The sequence below is a fragment of the Anopheles maculipalpis genome, chromosome 3RL, assembly GCF_943734695.1.
Source record: "Anopheles maculipalpis chromosome 3RL, idAnoMacuDA_375_x, whole genome shotgun sequence".
NCBI classification, from domain to species: domain Eukaryota; kingdom Metazoa; phylum Arthropoda; class Insecta; order Diptera; family Culicidae; genus Anopheles; species Anopheles maculipalpis.
The window spans coordinates 14,028,345-14,045,892 of NC_064872.1; the positions used below are offsets into that span (position 1 = coordinate 14,028,345).

Below are 17,548 nucleotides of genomic sequence, written 5' to 3' on the forward strand. Positions count from 1 at the left end.
TTTTACCATTTATCAAAAAGCGTTTAATATTATTTAACTTAATCAGTGCACTCAACAACGGTCACTACTTTCGTCCAGCGTTCTAGGCAGTGGAGCTGCCGCACTATCACTGTCCTCCGGATCGTTGGCCTCGAGCGATCGGTACTCGGAATCCGCCGAATCGCTCACATCATCCGCGATCGAACCGAATCCTGCGGCACCACCGCCACTTCCGATCGACAGCAGCGACTGTACGGGCTGTGAGTTGTGGTTGATAGCGGTGGAAAGCGGATGTGTGCTGCTGGCAGTGGAAGCCTCACCATTGTTATCACTGTCGGCATCGACAGTCGGTGCTGGTACGGTAGTTTGGGCATCAACCGAGGAACCAAACTGTTGAATCTGCGTGGTGCGAATGGCAACGATGGAAGTGTCAGTGGCGCTTGTGTAGCAAGACGGATGATGATCCTGTGCCAACATTTACAGTCCAGCCGAGTTAGGTAGCGGTTAGAAGGGATGGAAAGAAGAAAAAAAAAAGGCAACACACAAACGGTTGCATACATTGCGTTACTTAATGATCGTGCAGTTAGTTATTAGCAATGAGCGTCTTGATTTTGCTTACTGGTTAGGATGGTGGTGAATGATGTTGTTGAGCTATCTGTTAGTAAGTGGTATGCGCGTTATGGGATGTTATATGTGAGGATGTCCACGTCCGTGACGCCACAAGTAGTTGGTGTGCGCGAGAGGAATCGGTATGACTTTATTCCGATAGGTTAAGGTGAGCATTAGCAGAGTAGCATTAAAAAAACTTCTAGAGAAAGCAAACGAAGACTGTCTATACCAAGCATTTAGGAATGGAGTAGCAGCAGCAGTAGCAATAGCAGCAACAGCAGCAGCAGCAGCAGCAGCATCAGAAGTAACAGGATTAAATACGCATACGATCACAATGTGCAAATTGAAAGTGCTTAAGCAAACCAAAATTATATTCGTACAAACTAGCTTTCTGCTCAAAACTTATCCGGCGATATCCGCAAAAAACTGACATTCAAAAAATTTCCATTTCTATTTCCAACATTTTCTGAATCGATCGTTCTAACGCCGAAAGTAGTTAATACCATGTTTTTTTTCTGTTTTGTTTTTATTTTTAAATTTTCATTAGAATAATTTCACCGTTTTTTTGTATTTAATCTACGTTTTTCGTCTGTTCCTTTTTTTTTCGTTTCGTAAGCTAAGCATTGTTCGATACGACAACGACGAACGAACGTTTCGCTCCTGACCATTCTTGCTGGACATAAACAATTAATTTTCTCTGGTTTTGCTAGGAGTAAACTTTACGCGCTCACTGTTAGTTGAGTTCCCTTCCAATTATTAGCTTTATCAAACACATAGTGTCGCTGTGCAAAAATAAAACTGGAAAGCAAACTGTCCCTCATTGCCCTGTCCCGCTTTTCCTGCGTCCTTCTATTCTAACAATTAAAACACGGCCATCACGGTACGTTGCTGCTTTTTTGATTCTGTTTATGTCACCGGCTCTTGGTACACCACCACAACGGGATCTCCTTCACCATACATTCTCACCGATCCTGAGAAATCAATGAGAGACCAAAGAATTTAATATTTCGATGTTTATACAGTTTTCTTTTCGCCTACCGAAAAAAAAAAAACGCTTTCCTGCTTCCCGGCTCCCCTCCCTATATCCTATATTTACTGTCGCTTTTGGTGGTTTTTCATGCCCGCACACACACACACAACACTATGTTTAGAAGTATGAATTAGCTTCATTTTGTTTTTCTTTTTCATTTGTTTGTTTGTTTGCTTCCTTTTTAGTATTTTTCTTCTTTAGCGATAGCCACAAATTGGAGGCGATCGCTCTTTGATTTACAACCCGCTGGATTCTATCACTGAATTAAAAAACATCACCGACTGAATACATCATTCTTAACATCACAATCGTTCTTCATCATCATCTTTTTCCTCCTCATCTGATCATCTCATTCCTCGTCGCCGTTGAGTAGTAGAAAAGCTTTAAGCAGCATCAACTGGAGGAAAACCGAAGGAGGATCACAATCAATACAAAACGAAACAAAAAACCGAAAAATAACTATAGCGAACAGCGGGGGGAGTTGGTGTTTGTGGAAAAGGCGGATGCAAAAGACATTAGAGCAAGCGCACTTTTAAACAAATAAAAACCCGTACATCTATTATTAGGCAAAATTGATACAAACGCACGTGTGCAGTGTACGTTCATATGCAATTATTTCAAGCTAACTACGCACAGAGATAGAAACAGCAAGCAAAAGAGCAATGCATGACACCCAAAAACTGTTTTGTTTGTTCTTCTTTTCCACGTAAGCCATTATATTATTAGCTGCTCCATAGCCTATCAATAGCTAAATGAGGATGTGAGCCATTGCTGAGTTATCTACAAATGTCTGGTGAACATGTTATCCATGTGTGATGATGATTCATTATATTTCAGCGATGAAACACAATTCGTAAAGAAGAATTCAAGCATAATTTTTTCTTCGTCAATATTATTGAGTGAACTACTAAACTGTTACAATCAAATGATATTATTGATTTAGTGGTACAAATATGTACGTACATGAAATGAATGCATTTCGAATGATCAAACCTTTTTAAGAACATCTGGGTGTAAGAATACATTTAATACGTATGCATTAAAAAAAGCGACAAAAATTCTCCGATTTTTCATGCGCTTACTCTGTCACCTGGTGGTCAGTGTACCGGTCAGAGGTCGATGTGTACTACTTGACTACATACTGTCATAATTTGAGAGCTTTATCTCTTAATTTAAAGTAAAAGTTCTTTGCACAAAAGTTTGTTCGTACTCGTCTGCCGTTAGTTCGTACCTGTCGGCAGGATACGATCGGGCAAATATCTTATCATATCTCTGGTCTTTCTGAGGAAGGGCAAGTTTATAGAGAGTAGAAGCCGTAATCTGGCCATCCAACCATTTTAAGCCCCCCCTGGAACATTGAGGAGCCTCTCAATAGTTGCTTCACATGCATTCAAAGCCACAAAATACACGAAGTGAGCGCTGAAAAAACAGAGCGTTTGGAGCGATTCTGGGGGATCCCAAGTAGCCAACCTAAGTGTGCCCCAGTACCGTCCGATTGCAATTTTCTAGATCAATTTCAAGAGGAAAATCTATCTTATTTATTGCATAGTCAAAGTCAGGGATGAATTGATTAAAAAGGTGATCTTTTAACAGAGAAAAAGGTCAAGAAATTAGTTTGAGAAACTTTTGGCTTAAGTGTCGCAAGATGATGAGGCAAAGATTGGATTGTTTTTCTTAAAGATCTTTAAGATTTATCAAAGAAAACAATGCAATTTTATTGGTTACCAGTATCTTTTACCGTTTATACCATGTATCTGAAAAAATGTCGCTTTTTTAAATGCATACGTTAATTTGAAAAAAGTATATATTGCACTTTTTAAAAATCAATGAATAACAATTGAAAAACAAGCGAAATGATGATGCCAAATGAAGGTGCCCAAATGAAGGTTGCTGTAAATGAATGTAGCTGAGGGCTGTTTGCTGGGAAGAGTGGATGTATGAAAACTTCTTCATCGGTATGAGCACGCCCGGTATGAATATATGAATGAAAATGGGTGCATAATACACAATAACCACGAGTTATACGCTTTAGAGGATGTAGCAGCGAAACCAACCAACAGCGAAAAGGAAGGTACAGTACAAAAAATAACCCCGAAACTAATGGGATAACTATCACAAGTAGAAATTTACCGTCGCACTACTGCCACCGCCGGTACTCTCCGCAAGGCCACCGCCGTCCGTCGTCTCCTCGTCTTCGACTGCCGGATCTTCCTCCTCGCATACGCTCTGATAGCGGATACGATCGATGCTACCGGTCGAACCGATTCCCGTGACCAGTTCGTCCTCATCCGTGATGCTAATGTTGCGCTCCCGGTAGCTACTGCGCTGCTGCTCGACCACACCGGAATCGATCATGTCACGGCTAGTTGGCGATTTACTACCGTCCCCGATAAGCCGCGTCGTCGAGGAGGAGGTCGGTTGTTCGGTTTGTGCGAAAGAATCTATTAACCGACCGCCGACACTGGCACTAATCAATGTCGTATTGCTGCTGGATTGCATGTCGATCGTTACTTCTGCCGTAGTAGGAGGTTGCTGATAGGAGGCAGAAATATTCGCCGCCGATCCACTGCTCCGACTGGACGATGTACCTTTTGTGTGGATAGAAGGAAGGAAGAAATTGTAGATGTACGAATTTTTTCGATTCCGTTTCAATATTGAGTGTACCTTTGCGTTTCGTAAGTGTGACGGTCTTTAGCCACACGCGATAGAACTGAGTACCGCGCGAAACACCGTACCGGTTACCATCCTTGCGTGCGTGACAGAATTCCTTGTTCGTGACGGTGCCGTAACCGAATAAAACGGTTGGCAGTTCGTTTCTCGTCGGCTGCACCAACCCCAGATCCTTGTAGCTGCTTTCGTGCAGAAAGTACATGAAATCTGCCACCTAAAAAATGAAACCATGATTTAGAACGGTTTTTTTTTTTTGACATCAATGATTGAAGATCGAACACCCTATTTGATAACGAACCTGCGGAATAGTGTAGTTCGAATGTTTCGGATTCCACACAAACGATACAGTATCACCTTCGGAGCAACTCAACAGCTGTACCGCATCCCTCCGGTGCTTTTCCAGCTCACGCACCAACGAACTCTTCTCCAGCTCGAGCGTTTTCATACTTCCGTGCAGCTTTAGCAGATCTTCCGCCAACTGCTGTCGATCCGCTTCCACCGCTTCCAACTGTTCCCGACAGCTTTGATCGTTCAGTGGACTCAGTTCAGGATCTGTCAGCGATTGTATGGTTTCCCGCATTCGCATCACCTCCCGGGCAAGTTGCGTTTCCTTTTCTCGCAACTCGTCCAGCTGGCGATCCTTCTCGTCCAGGATGCGTTTGTACACGTCCTGGCTGCCACCGCCAGGTGAACCGGCCGTGCCATACGACCGATGCAACCGATTCGCACTACCAGCACTGCCAACCGGTACACCACCGCCGATTGCGGTCGTTTCCCATCGTTGTCGCTCTTCCTCGATAGCCGCCCGTACGGCCCGTTCCTTATCGCGCTGAAAGTCGTCACGCATCTGTGCCACCAGCTGCTCGTGCGTCGCTATATCGATCATGTCCGGCTTCTCGATCTTCTCCAGACTCGTATCGGACGGCGAACGATCCATACTCGTGGCCATCAGCTTAAACCGACAGCGCAACGATTCAATCTCCGTCCGGTGCTTGTGCTCCAACTGTTCCACCGCTTCCTGGATTGCCTTCTTCCGGTCTACCTCGGCACTCGCTAGCTGACTCTCCAATCGACCGATCACCTCCCGCATTTGGGCAATCTGCTCGTTTAGTTGCTTCTGTTCCTGCTCGTAACTCGATACCGTCTCGATGTGGCTTGCCTTCATCGTGCTGTTGTCCGACCGTAGCGACTGTATTTCGTCGTCCTTCTGATGCACGCTTTTGCGCAAATCGTTCATTTCCAGCTCGTGGTCAACCGTAAGCTGCTGGATTGTTTCACGTTCGCGATTGCGTGCTAACTGCTGGATGTCGTTCCAAGCACGATTCATTGCACCGAGCTCGGATTGAAACTGGGAGCGGTTGCACTCGGCCTCGGCACGTACCCGGGACAGTTGATCGCGTAGCATCATAATGGATTCCTGTGACAGCTGGTAAACGCTGCTGAGTAAACCTTTAAGCCTTTCTACCTCTAGGCGCGTGGTGCCGAGATTATCCTACGGATAAAGAATATGGAAAAAAGGTTTTCAAGACTCAAATGAATGTTTTAAAGCGATGGTTTATATGTACTGTGCATCGTTCTTTTGTGTCGTTAGTTATAAGTCGCCCTTACTTCTAGTCAGAACAGAGTGCATCTTTAATAAACCGAACAAAATCAAACAAAATCTGAATACTATTAGGTCCGCAACTAAATGCTCGCTGTTTTTCAAACAAAAAATATCGCTGTTGCCTCACAGTGCCTCACATTGCCTCACAGTGAAAACTTATATGGAAACGCTGAAATGGGATGTTCCACCCTATCCGCCATATTTATCGGACCTTTCCCCATCAGATTTTCACCTGTTCCGGTGACTATGGAACATGATCTACGAGAACAACAATTCAGATCTCGCAAGTAAACACAAAACGCAACTCTTTGGCTCGATACGTGAATAGCATCCAAAGAGCAACAGTTCTTATGGGACGCCATTCACGCTCTGCCCAAAAAATGGGCATAAGTTGTGACAAGCGATGGTGCATACTTTGAATGAGTAATGTTTTACCATTATTTTTTAAATAAGCAAATGTTTTCATTTAAAAAACAGCGAGAATTTAGTTGCGGAACTAATAAATATCATAGTATGAGTTAAAATGTTTGCTTCTCAAGTTAATTATCCTCTTAACAGTCCCTAACCAACAACAACAAAAAACCGAAATTATCCCAAAATAAAAGGAAATAAGCCCGGATTTGTTTGAACACAAAAAAAGGAGCAACAAAACGAAGCTTATACCAAAAACGTAAAATTGAAACAAATTATAATGTATGAAAAAAGTAATAATTTGTTTCGTGCAAATTGTTTCCTATTTCATCCGTTTTCTTTCCGTAGTTTCTCACTCTCTCTCTGTACCTGCAGGAGCAAAATGACGGTTCCCTCGTCATAGCTGCTACGACCGCGGGCCAGCAGACAATCGGCAAACGGATGCCGAATATCTTGGGAATAATATGGCTGTTGCTGATACGCCTGTTGCTGCTGATGCTGTGAGTGTTGCAGATGGTGCTCCAGCTGTTGGCGTCGCTCGACACTGGCCGCACTTGACGGCAACGATTCGTCGATGTAAAACTCACTATTAATAAACTCGCCTTCCTCGCCGGGAGAACGCAACACTACACTGCCCGGACCCGGTTCCATCAGTGCCAGTAACAGCAACTCCTGCGAGCTGCTGGACCGTTCCGATGAGGAGGTGCGTGTGAAAATTCCTTTACGCAGCCTGCGTCCACCACCACCCTCGTGCGAGCTCGGAACGTACAAAGGGCAGCGACCATCAAGGCCACCAGCACCACCGATTCCAGACGAAGCATTTTCTTCTGGTATCGCCGGATGGAAACCCGACAGCAGGATCGATTGCTGTTCCACGTGCTCTGTTGCCGTTACAGGAGGTCTTGGAGACGCGTCCTCACCGGACGCACTCACCATCCCAACAGTGTTAGTGGAAGTTGTCAAAGTGTTAGTAGCCATGCAACTAGCTGTGTTAGTAGTAATAGTAGTAGTGTTTGTCCCTGTGATCGCTGTTGTACAAACAGCAGCGTCCGGAGGAATTATGTCGTTAAAGCGCACCTCTGTTAGTGTCTCCGCACAAACCGTCTCGATCGGTTCGGTACAGGTGGCAACGGTGCACGTCACCGGAACAGGCATCTGCGGTATTTCTTCCTGCCGCGAGGAGCATCCTTCGACTGGACTCTGATTCTGCACCTTTTCATAGTCCTCGGTGTCGGTTTCTGATTCCGCTCCGACTCTGCACAGACAAAAAAAAACACACAGCGGAACAGAGACAGAGAGGTTAATATGACATTGGTGACAAAGATAGAAGCGAGCAGTGTACTTGAAATTCTTACTTATCACTCTCTTTGATGCCCGATTGCTGGTCAGGCACATTTGAAGCTGATTCAACATTTTCGTTACTGGATGATGCCGTTGCGTTGTCTTTACTTCGAACTGAGGTATCATCCTGTTGCAGTTGCTGCTGCTCTACCGATCGGGTTTGAAAAAAATCTATCACAGAAGCTATGTTCGGTAGCGGAATCTTTTCCGTCAGTTCAGGCAGATGGCGGGATAGTTCCTCAAGGTCTGGAAAACAACAAGACAGGCAACAAGCTTACAATGAAGTACACGTTGACGGGTATCCTCGCATCCTCTAACAACACACATACCCTGCTTGTCCAACGCTGGTAGACTAGAATCGAACACCGATGGTGCCTGAATGGCGTAGGACGGTGGCATATCGTTCATGCCAGGAAACAGTGTGCTCAGGAAGTGACCATCGAACAGAGATGCAAATTCCTGTCGTCTTGCTACCTCCTCGTTGTGTATCGCCATCAGTCGGCATGCTAAGTCGGAAGCCCACTGTAAACAGGGATGGAGAAAAGCAAGTTCAAAATCAAATCAAACGTGGGATCTCCTTCCCTTCGAATCGGGACACGCTCGATGCTCACTCTTAAAAATGCGCTAGAAAACATGCGCCGACGGACCACCTCCGTTACGGCGCTTACGTATATGCATGGCACCATATGGATTTGCTCGATGATGCTCAGATGCTTCTGCAAACGCTGCATCGACGTGTGGTACAGCTGCAGGGTACTGTCCAGCTCTAGTACCCTAGTTTCCAAGTTCATAATGTATCTGAAACGTTAAAAGAAATGGTGTTTGAATATTAAGGTTACGCCTACAGACCCCGGCGACAAACATCCACAAACACTCACTTTATCCTCGTGGTTAGATGGAAACCAAGCTCGTCCTTCGAATTCGTGCACTTGTGCCGGTATCCGAGCAGTTCGATATGATTATCCTTCATCAGCATCAACGTGTTCTGATGCATCGCGCACAGATCGGGTAGGACTGAAACGTCACCGATCTTGGTCGCTCGATCCTGATTCTTCAAAATTCCTTGCGCCAGTTCGTTCTGATCCTGGAGCAACTTTTTCGCTTTCGCCAGCAACTCATCCAGTCCGCGCAACCGTTCCTCCAAACCCTTAACAACTTTGATATCTGACTGCAGAATAGTAGAACAGGGAAAAATAAAATCTCAACCTGCTGACGGTAGCGCGGCGTCATACTTACACTTTGTGACGCTTTCAGCGATTTGTCAATGCGTTCGTTCAAGTTTTGCAACAGCGCTCGGTTGAATTTTTCTATATTGATTCGACACTCTTCCGCCATACGCTTCAGCGTTAGCTGACCATCCTTCGCGGATATCCAATCAAGCAGCGATATACCTTTCGCACGTTCCAGCTCCGTTATGGTGAGCTCTTCCGTCGTACCTCCGGCCACCGTTGCCGTTTCGGCACCACTTTCCAGCGTGGTGTCTTCCGCTCCCGGAAGCTCCGACGATGCATGAGCAGATTGTGTCGTAGAATCGTCACTTGTGTGTGCTGCTGCGGGCGTGACGTTCGCCGATTCGACCGTACCGGATACGCCCGGCTCGGACTGTTCATTGCTGCTAGCGGTGCGGCTCGCTCCACTGTTCGTTGTTCCTCGCGGGTGAAACATCTCGTCAAACACACCGTACGGGCGCAATTCGACATTTTCCATCAGTGACGAAAGGATTGGAATGTCTGCCAACTGCTGTAGGCTTTTGTCAAAGCTGTGGAGGAGAGTTAGAATTATTTATTTATTTTATTGATTTCAAATGTCTGCCTCAAAGGCTTAACAATGTAATGTATGAGCCTGGTTGGTATTAAACTCATCCACTTGATCCTATTACTTACTTTCGCAAAATGTCCATCTGCTCCTCATGCAACCGTAACTGGTCCTCATAATTACGGTTAAAGTATTCGGAGCGCTCCTGAAACACGTTGATCGTGTCCTCCATGTTGGCTACTACTGCCGCCCAACCCTGCTGCTGCAGATGTTGCTCGTGTATGAGCACCTCACAACGCCTCAGCTCCTCCCGTCCCATCTCGTAGATCTTTTGTGCCAGCTGTGCACGTGCGGCGACCGTCGTATAGGAAACGGGAAGCTCCAAACTTTTCTTTACCAGTCCTTCCAGATCAACCTCAGCTGTGTTGTTGGCGAGATATGGGAGAGAAACACATTATTATTACAACACAAACAACTATAATCAGAGATCCGAATCCTCCAAGACACGTACTCTCTTTGATCGGTCCAGGTGACAGTAGCGGCGATTCGCCCACTGTTTTGCAAAACATGTAAATCGGATTTGTGTCGGTACCGGTTGCATAGTGACAGGCGCGACTATCGTCCTGCAGCTGCTCACCGCCACTGACAAGCAGCACGATGTTCCTGGCCGGTATCGCATGGTTTCGTTCGATCACCTCTTTTAGCTTCCGGATACTTAAAGAAAATTACGAAATATGAGTTTTGTGAGATCTCCATAGAAGTGCACGAGGTTTACTTACTCCTCAAACATGCACTGCATCTTAAAGGTCAGCATGCGACCTTGATCCACGTGAAATACGAACATCATGATGCCGGGGCTTTTTTTGTCGACGATGGTACTTTCGTTCCGCTTTCTAGTCGCTTCTACGACAATCGTCGCCGGCCACACTTGCTCTGCCTTCTTGCGGGTTGCCTTAGTTTCTGCCTCCACGCGCGTTTCACCACGCCTGCCAGCAGCGGTACACTCGAAGAGCCGCACCACCGCATTCGTTTGTTCGGTCTAAACCAACGTTTTCGATATGATCCCTGGCGATCCTTTAGCTGTGTTGCAGCATTCCTTACGCACGCACAAATGGTTCTCGGTATCGAAAAAGCCTGCTGTAGTTTGTATGTAAAATCGCACGCCGTGTGCCAGTGTGTCCAGGTTCAACTCTAGCTGCGCTCCGTTCGACCGACCGACGGATGTTTGTTGAATCTCAGCACATTGCACGCTTGTGCAGGACACACTCCAAAAACACACATTAACGTCTCGATGCTACAGTACGGTGGGGACACTCCAATGGCGACGCCACCCGGTATGGCGCATCGCTAATGCAACACAGCGTTTCACGTGTTTTTCGTGCTGGCGAGATTTTTTAGCTTATTACTCCAACCACTCTGCTACTCTGCCTAGCTTATTTATTATTCGCACACCACACTAGCCGTTTCGATGCTATCCGCTGCAGTGTTGCCGCCTGCCGGTCTACACTGCCTCACTGCGCATATTATCGGAGCATGCGGGAATATGGCGCCTGCCTGCACCAACAAACCTATGACTCTATGACGCTGCAACGCGAACTCTCGATGATCGCGATTGCGATCTACTCTGTTTGTTTACCGTACTCGGTTGCAAACGCGTGCCTTCGCGTTTCTTGTTTTGCTCCACCAAAACCAGCCCCTTCTGGGTGTGATCGTTCCTCTATCGTTCTATCTGGCAGTGCCAAAGTGTTTCACTACTAGCTTACTGTGTGGGCGAACTTTGTCCGCGTGCCAGTTATGCTTTACGACTCACACACACACTGCCTAGGTGTGTTTTTTCCTGCTTTCAATGCGGTACGTTACTGTGTGCTGTGAAAGTAAACAAAACGAAAACAGACTTGATTAGACAAAATGTTGCAGAATCTAAACCAAAGCAACAAAATCGCCAACTGTGGCAGATTATACAAACTATGTATATGAGGGTGGATTGTACAATGAATGCCTCTCTGTGTGTGTCTCTCTCACTCGCTCAGTCTCCTGCCATTAGCACGTTTTTTGCACACCCTATTCACGTGGAGGACGGAATGTGGTGCACGATCAGTTCACTGCACCGGCCCTTTTCGTGCTGCAACCGCAGTTCATTACCCAAACGGCAGTTGTACAAACTCCTGAATGAAATAGGCCGTCTGAACGGTGTTGTGTAGGTTGCGATGTTTCTTGTATTCAATTAGTGTATGCCTCGCCCAGCTCAACGACCAACGTTCATTAATCAAACACCTTACCAGATACAAGCGGCACACGCGTTTACTCGTCCGAAACCAATCGTTTATGTTGCGCTTCTTGAGCCACACTCATCAATCGCAAACGCGTGCTGACGCGTGCAAGTCCCAATACATACACGCTTCTGATAACACCGCCGGATCACCTTGATACTGTCTTGTTGATAATGAAACCCACCCACCCACAAACGCATCATCCGACCGGTGAGGTGAAATTACGTCTTAGAATAGGAAGGTGACGGTGATGTACCGCGTGCGCTACCCTTCGTTCCCCCCAATTCCATTTGTCGGTATCAACACCAAAAACCGACAAAAACAACTGATCGTCAGGTAGTGCGGGGAAAGGTTGAAGGACATACAGCAAGCCATACGGACGATGACGAGGTGTAAGGGGGTGGGTTGGGAATTCCTACCCCAATGAAAACACAATCTCCCACTGACCTAATTACGGTCGGCCCGCGGTCCGTATCTGTCAAATGGCGCTTATGGCGTGTTGGTGCATTCGAACGTGGAGGACGGTTCCTACTAGTAGCTGGGGATTAGTAAACGGAAGAAGACCTACACATACAGAGAAGAGAGACACACACACACACACAAACATACCCCGATGTGCATCATCAGCATCATTCACATATCGCTAGCAAATAAATGGGTAAACAAACATTACGAACCCTCGGCGTGAGTCGTTAAATACAGACTATTTACGCCGTCAAATATGGGCCCATTCGCGAACGAGAAAGCGGTTCGCCGAGAGTTTTTTTTTTTCACGTTCAGTGATAGCACCCCGTCATCCGTTAATCGCATCGAGAGTAAGTGTTGGACCGTTCAGGTCATCTAAGTTTAAGACACGAACGAAAATGGGACGTCAGATGTGATTCACGGGGAAATAACCTCACGAATGACCGAAAGAATGCAAGCGACATATCTGTGACGAGCGTGACGGCGTTGGTCGCGCACGAGCGTAAGAATATTAATTTAAATTGCATCGTATTTTTGGAATATCGACAGAATCTTCTTCAGAGCATGCCGAACTTCCGGTAGGTGATTCCTTCTCGGGTTTAACGACCTTCTATGTAGATCGCCGTTGGCCATCCATCTAATCCATATCTTACTAGACATGCTGATAACTGCATAGTTGGTCAGGCCCTCACCTCACTACGGGAGGACGGTGCGGATCAGAATTGAGCCCTGTCCAGCCATGGTGAAGATCGACGCCGTTGTCGTCTCACCACCGGGCCGCCCTGATACTCCAGACTGCTAGACATACACAACACACTATTTACTGCCCCCTTCCAAACATACAAAAAGCCAGCTCCGTTCGGTGAAGGTTTGCTGGCATTGGCACGCGCAAGAACACAACATACATGCCGATCCACCGCCACCCTCATTGCTTTTGCTCTTGCGTTTGAGCCAAATTCCAATCGAACGTGAAGGTTTTTTGTACCACCGCATCGTGGAAGTTCCGTCTACATTGGACGGAAGTGTATCTTCACGACCTTAAAGAAATGATTGCTAACAATACAATTACAAATTGCTTCCGATGTCCGATTCCGCACTTTGCGGAAATACCGGTACGCAAATCTAAAAAAATTCTATTATCTAACAGTTTCAAATAGCGATCTGAAAACGATTGCTTTCAGACGATCATTTATGCATTTCGCAATCGTTCCGTGATTCACTCTTCAGCGGGCAAAACAAGCAGCTACTTTCGAACGACTACAGAGTGGACACAAATCCTCGCAAAGATGAACTGAAACTGATGGTCCGTATAATATGCCCTCCGTCGCGTACGTCACGTAGCCAACAAACCTCATTCGATCGTCCCGACGCCAGTCAGACACACTAATTGCGCATGTTTGTTATGATCAGTTTTGTTGTCATACCTGTTTTCCTTTTCTCGAACAATGACATTGCACTGATTAATGCAACAAACCCTCATGATCGGTGTCCAACTTCCTCTCCAAATCAACTATGTCACCATAGTTTGTGTTTCACAATCAGAAACATCTGATCCGCAGAAAACGACACAAGTGTGCGTGATCACGCATGTTGAGCTCGATCACACTCGGCTGGGAGGTGTGTGTGTGTGTGTGTGTGTGTGTGTGTGTGTGTGTGTATGTGGGTATCCAACCCGCGAAACAGCTTTACCACCCTGCGCCGTTGTTAAGATACGCGCCCCAACAAAAACCAAAAAAAACTTGACGCGACAACTGACTGGCATACGCATCGACAAAGCATTCAAGTCGAACTTGAAACCGAACACGGACGTCATGCGTTGTGGAAAGGGGTAGTTACAACCCCTGACGGTTACTATCACAGCTCATTACCCTTGAACGATGGGAATCGAGATTTGGGTACAACAGGCGGCTACAAAATTGTGCGTCGAAACTTTTGTATGTAACTCACGGGGCATTACAAAAAAAATTTTGGCCAAAATTTTGATTTTGGACATGAGCTTATGGATTGAGTTATATATCCCAACAGCACTACTCCTACAAAGTAAAATTTTTTTTTTTATTATGACCCATGCAAATGAGATGATCATTCTGCCCGCTTCATTATCATCCATATGAATTTCGCCCCGTCGCACCTTGAACTTTTTGTGGCCAAGACACGGTTTTAAGCTATTCTTGTACAGTGTACGGCACCTGTCCTGTCCGTTCCTTCCGAGTGGACTAGCTTCCGCAAACATGAATCATGGATGTAGACACACGTCAAACCCAGCAGGTTCAACAGCAGTGAGTGTTGTTATCTAAATTCAACCCACACACCAACATACGAACTATACGCACAGGACAGGCTAGAAACTTGCCCATTTGTTAGCATTTTTTAGGCACTGATAAAAGTTCGGTTTCTTGTCCCCTATCGCGATTAGCATCGTAATTAAGCACAGCTGACGAAGAACGCCGTCGTGCTCGGATGACAACACTGGAAATGAACGGTTTGCTAATGTGCAGACCACCGCACCATACAAAACTTTTCATGTCTTGCTTTCCGGGTTAATCGGCCGCTCGGGTCTCCAGTACGAGCGGGTGGTTCTCGGTGTACTTGTTGGCTACTTTGTTGCGGACCCACAACAAGAGGGCAAAGTCGTAAATGGGGTACGATTACACAACATAATGCAATGTGAGGTGGTGACTTCCTCAAGAAACGAATGCATATTTCATGACCCCCGTTTGTGTCAAATCGGAATGGATCGACGTAAAAGTCGGTGAAAACAATGGAGCTGTTGGCGTACGATCAGATCAATTCAGCATTTTTTTTTTTTGCCATTTTGAGACACAAATGTTTGCCGAGAAAACTTTCTAAGAATCTTGTCTCAGCGATGTCTCTTGAGAGCGTTGGTTAGTTTAATCCATCCCCGTTTTGCTGATTATCTTCAGGGTGAACAAATACTTAATGCACAACAGCAAAGCTCTGATAACGATGATGACATCATCCACGTTCCTCACAATAAAAGGGGAAATTTACAATTTATTCCCAATTTCTGCGTGATATTGCTATTTCATTACTGTCGGCCACATTCTAGCCCGGAATCGAATGCAACATACCGATCCCCCCTCCCCACACACGCACATAGAGGCTATTGCACTTGCACGTGAGCGATCAGCAGCGTACTGCATGGCTTTTAATTTGCTGGTTTATCAGTTGGCTAACCAGGCCAGCACATGGGCTGGGGCCAGGACAACGCAAACAACAACAAGAAATCGATTTCAATATTATCGACCCATTACATCAGCTAGCAGCAGCGGGGGCTTAACACGAGCAACCGTGCATCCCGGGCGACACACAAAAACAAACTCATCCCTGTCTGGCTGGGCCTGGAGTATTTGCCTCGGGATCTCTGCTGCAGCACGTGCATCGTAATGTGCAACGCGGTACAAAACACCGACCGACTGGTAGGGCGCAACACGGGTAAACAACAGGCTATATCAACGCAGGGGAGAGGTTGTTTGGCACTTTGGTTGGTTGTGTCTAGTTGCCTCTTCTTTTCCTCTTCTGTCGCGATGTTTAAGCACTGAAGTGGCAAATGATCCTCCCGACAGACGGTCACTAGAGCATTAGGAGAGATTTTGCATTGCTGGAATGAATAACAAACAATCGTCAGAAGGCGCGTTGTATGATGAAGGTAAGAATAACTACTTGTGGCGATTCAGGCAGTGCAATGCTGCTTGTTGGCACTGATCATACGACGATCGGTCGACTTTATTCCAATATCTAGTGTCCTCTGGTGATCACAACCAAACTTCTTTTTTCCTTGGCATGGCGGACTTTTAGGTCCCATTTGACTTGCTGGATATCACATAGTTGGGCAGTCTATCCTCAATATGGAGTGACGGTCCGGAAGGGATTTGAACGCAGGTCCTGGCGTTTGAAGACTGGCGCACAAACTCTTCGAGTATCATATCATGAGGCACTATATTGCACGGTGGGCACAATCGCCAATGAAGACTCTCATCGCACTACAGCACTGACCACTGAAGATTGTTGGGTAAATCTGGACCGGAGGACCGCATCCAACAATTGTGTGGACAAAATGGATGAACAACTAGAAGAAGGACCATTAGCCCTAGCCATTAGATCATTAGCCTAAGCTTAGCCTGTTCTAATTTAATTTTCTAGCTACCCTGGATTTTGGACTTGATTCCTGGTCTTAGTTGTAGTTAACCAGATTGTGTTATCTGAAACACTTTTATTTACTTTCCCATCCAATTTTTTCCAATTAGACCTACTCCAGGAACATGATTGAATCGCTCCTTCCGGACACCGGATATGTTACTCGATTATACAATATTCTAGTCCAGACATAATGGCCGATAATGGACGATTTTAAACTCAAGCAAAAAGTGGAACTATTTATAAGTTTTGTTACCGATAACACATCTTATCGTGTATCGAGTGTATCAAAACCGAATCAGAGCGACACCACTGTAAATAAGATTAATACTATGGTCTGCCGCTAATGTGGACAAAACCCGCTACACACTAAACCCTTGTTATCCTTGCTCGAACCACACGTAAAGGCAACTTTGTGGGGGCTCTGTTTGCACTCTGCACTCATGTTGATTCATACCGAGTCTGGTCAAACATGAATGAACACGGTTACTTCACGCGCACACATACACACATATGTGGCGTTACATGTTTTGGTGCCACTTTCTTGCCGTTTTCCTTTTCTTATGCTATTTTTGTGACATGTTGTACCCCACCAACTCAACCAACGATTCAATAGACACATATCCGCGTGTGTGTGGACGACCCCCCTCCCCCCCCCCCCCCCCCCTAACGGAGAGACGATTGAACTCCTTTCCGGTGCTAGGTGCTTGTCTCTTTGTTTGGGAATGAACCCCGTGCTTCGCAGTGCATCGCCACCACACTGTAGAATGCAATCGAATATGGGTGTCATCGTCGGATTCGCGTGTGCGCGCACACACAAAGGGACGGTCGTGCGGGAGGCTTTTTGCGTATAGAAAGGGCGAGGAAAATGTCGGTTTTTCTGGCAAACACGCACATCACACGCTTTAAGGGATACACGTGTAATAATCACATTATACGGTGATAATTGCCATCGAAAGCTCACGTCGAAGGTTTAGCAGCTTCAGATCACAATGCTTTCACGCATTCGCAGGACACAGGCACACAGAGACGGGAATCAGTATCGAGGGCGTTATTTGTAAACATTGCCTCATACCACACACACTGACAGTCGCTTTAACACCTTGCCCTGACGGCTGGTCTTGTTGTTGTTATTGTTGTTGATGATGACGGTGATGATGATGATGATGATGGTGGTGGTGGTGATGGTAGTACTTAGACACAAGCTTAAAACGATTGCTTGGATTCAAATAGCGCACTGTTCGAGGGAAAAATGAA

The 17,548-nt window shown here is 46.0% G+C and overlaps 3 protein-coding genes across 3 annotated transcripts in view; 1 reads left to right on the forward strand and 2 right to left on the reverse strand.

Annotated features, from left to right (window-relative positions):
- Positions 1-10,256, reverse strand: LOC126565788 (RB1-inducible coiled-coil protein 1). Its single transcript, XM_050222998.1, has 13 exons — positions 10,178-10,256; positions 9,910-10,112; positions 9,527-9,818; positions 8,880-9,402; positions 8,522-8,811; positions 8,255-8,441; positions 7,973-8,165; positions 7,658-7,889; positions 7,380-7,557; positions 4,587-5,780; positions 4,283-4,502; positions 3,749-4,206; positions 1-444 (listed from the first exon to the last, which is right to left on the reverse strand). Exons 1-13 carry the CDS (start codon positions 10,243-10,245, stop codon positions 52-54), a joined length of 4,431 nt encoding a protein of 1,476 aa, XP_050078955.1. The 5' UTR covers positions 10,246-10,256; the 3' UTR covers positions 1-51.
- Positions 1-17,548, forward strand: part of LOC126564160 (conserved oligomeric Golgi complex subunit 4) — a 111,128-nt gene that overhangs the window by 86,021 nt on the left and 7,559 nt on the right. The window lies entirely within an intron of this gene.
- Positions 7,256-17,548, reverse strand: part of LOC126565516 (putative defense protein Hdd11-like) — a 24,845-nt gene continuing 14,552 nt past the window's right edge. The window contains exon 5 of the mRNA XM_050222700.1: positions 7,256-7,269. The gene's annotated coding sequence lies outside the window, so the exon portion shown is untranslated. The remainder of the gene's footprint in view (positions 7,270-17,548) is intronic.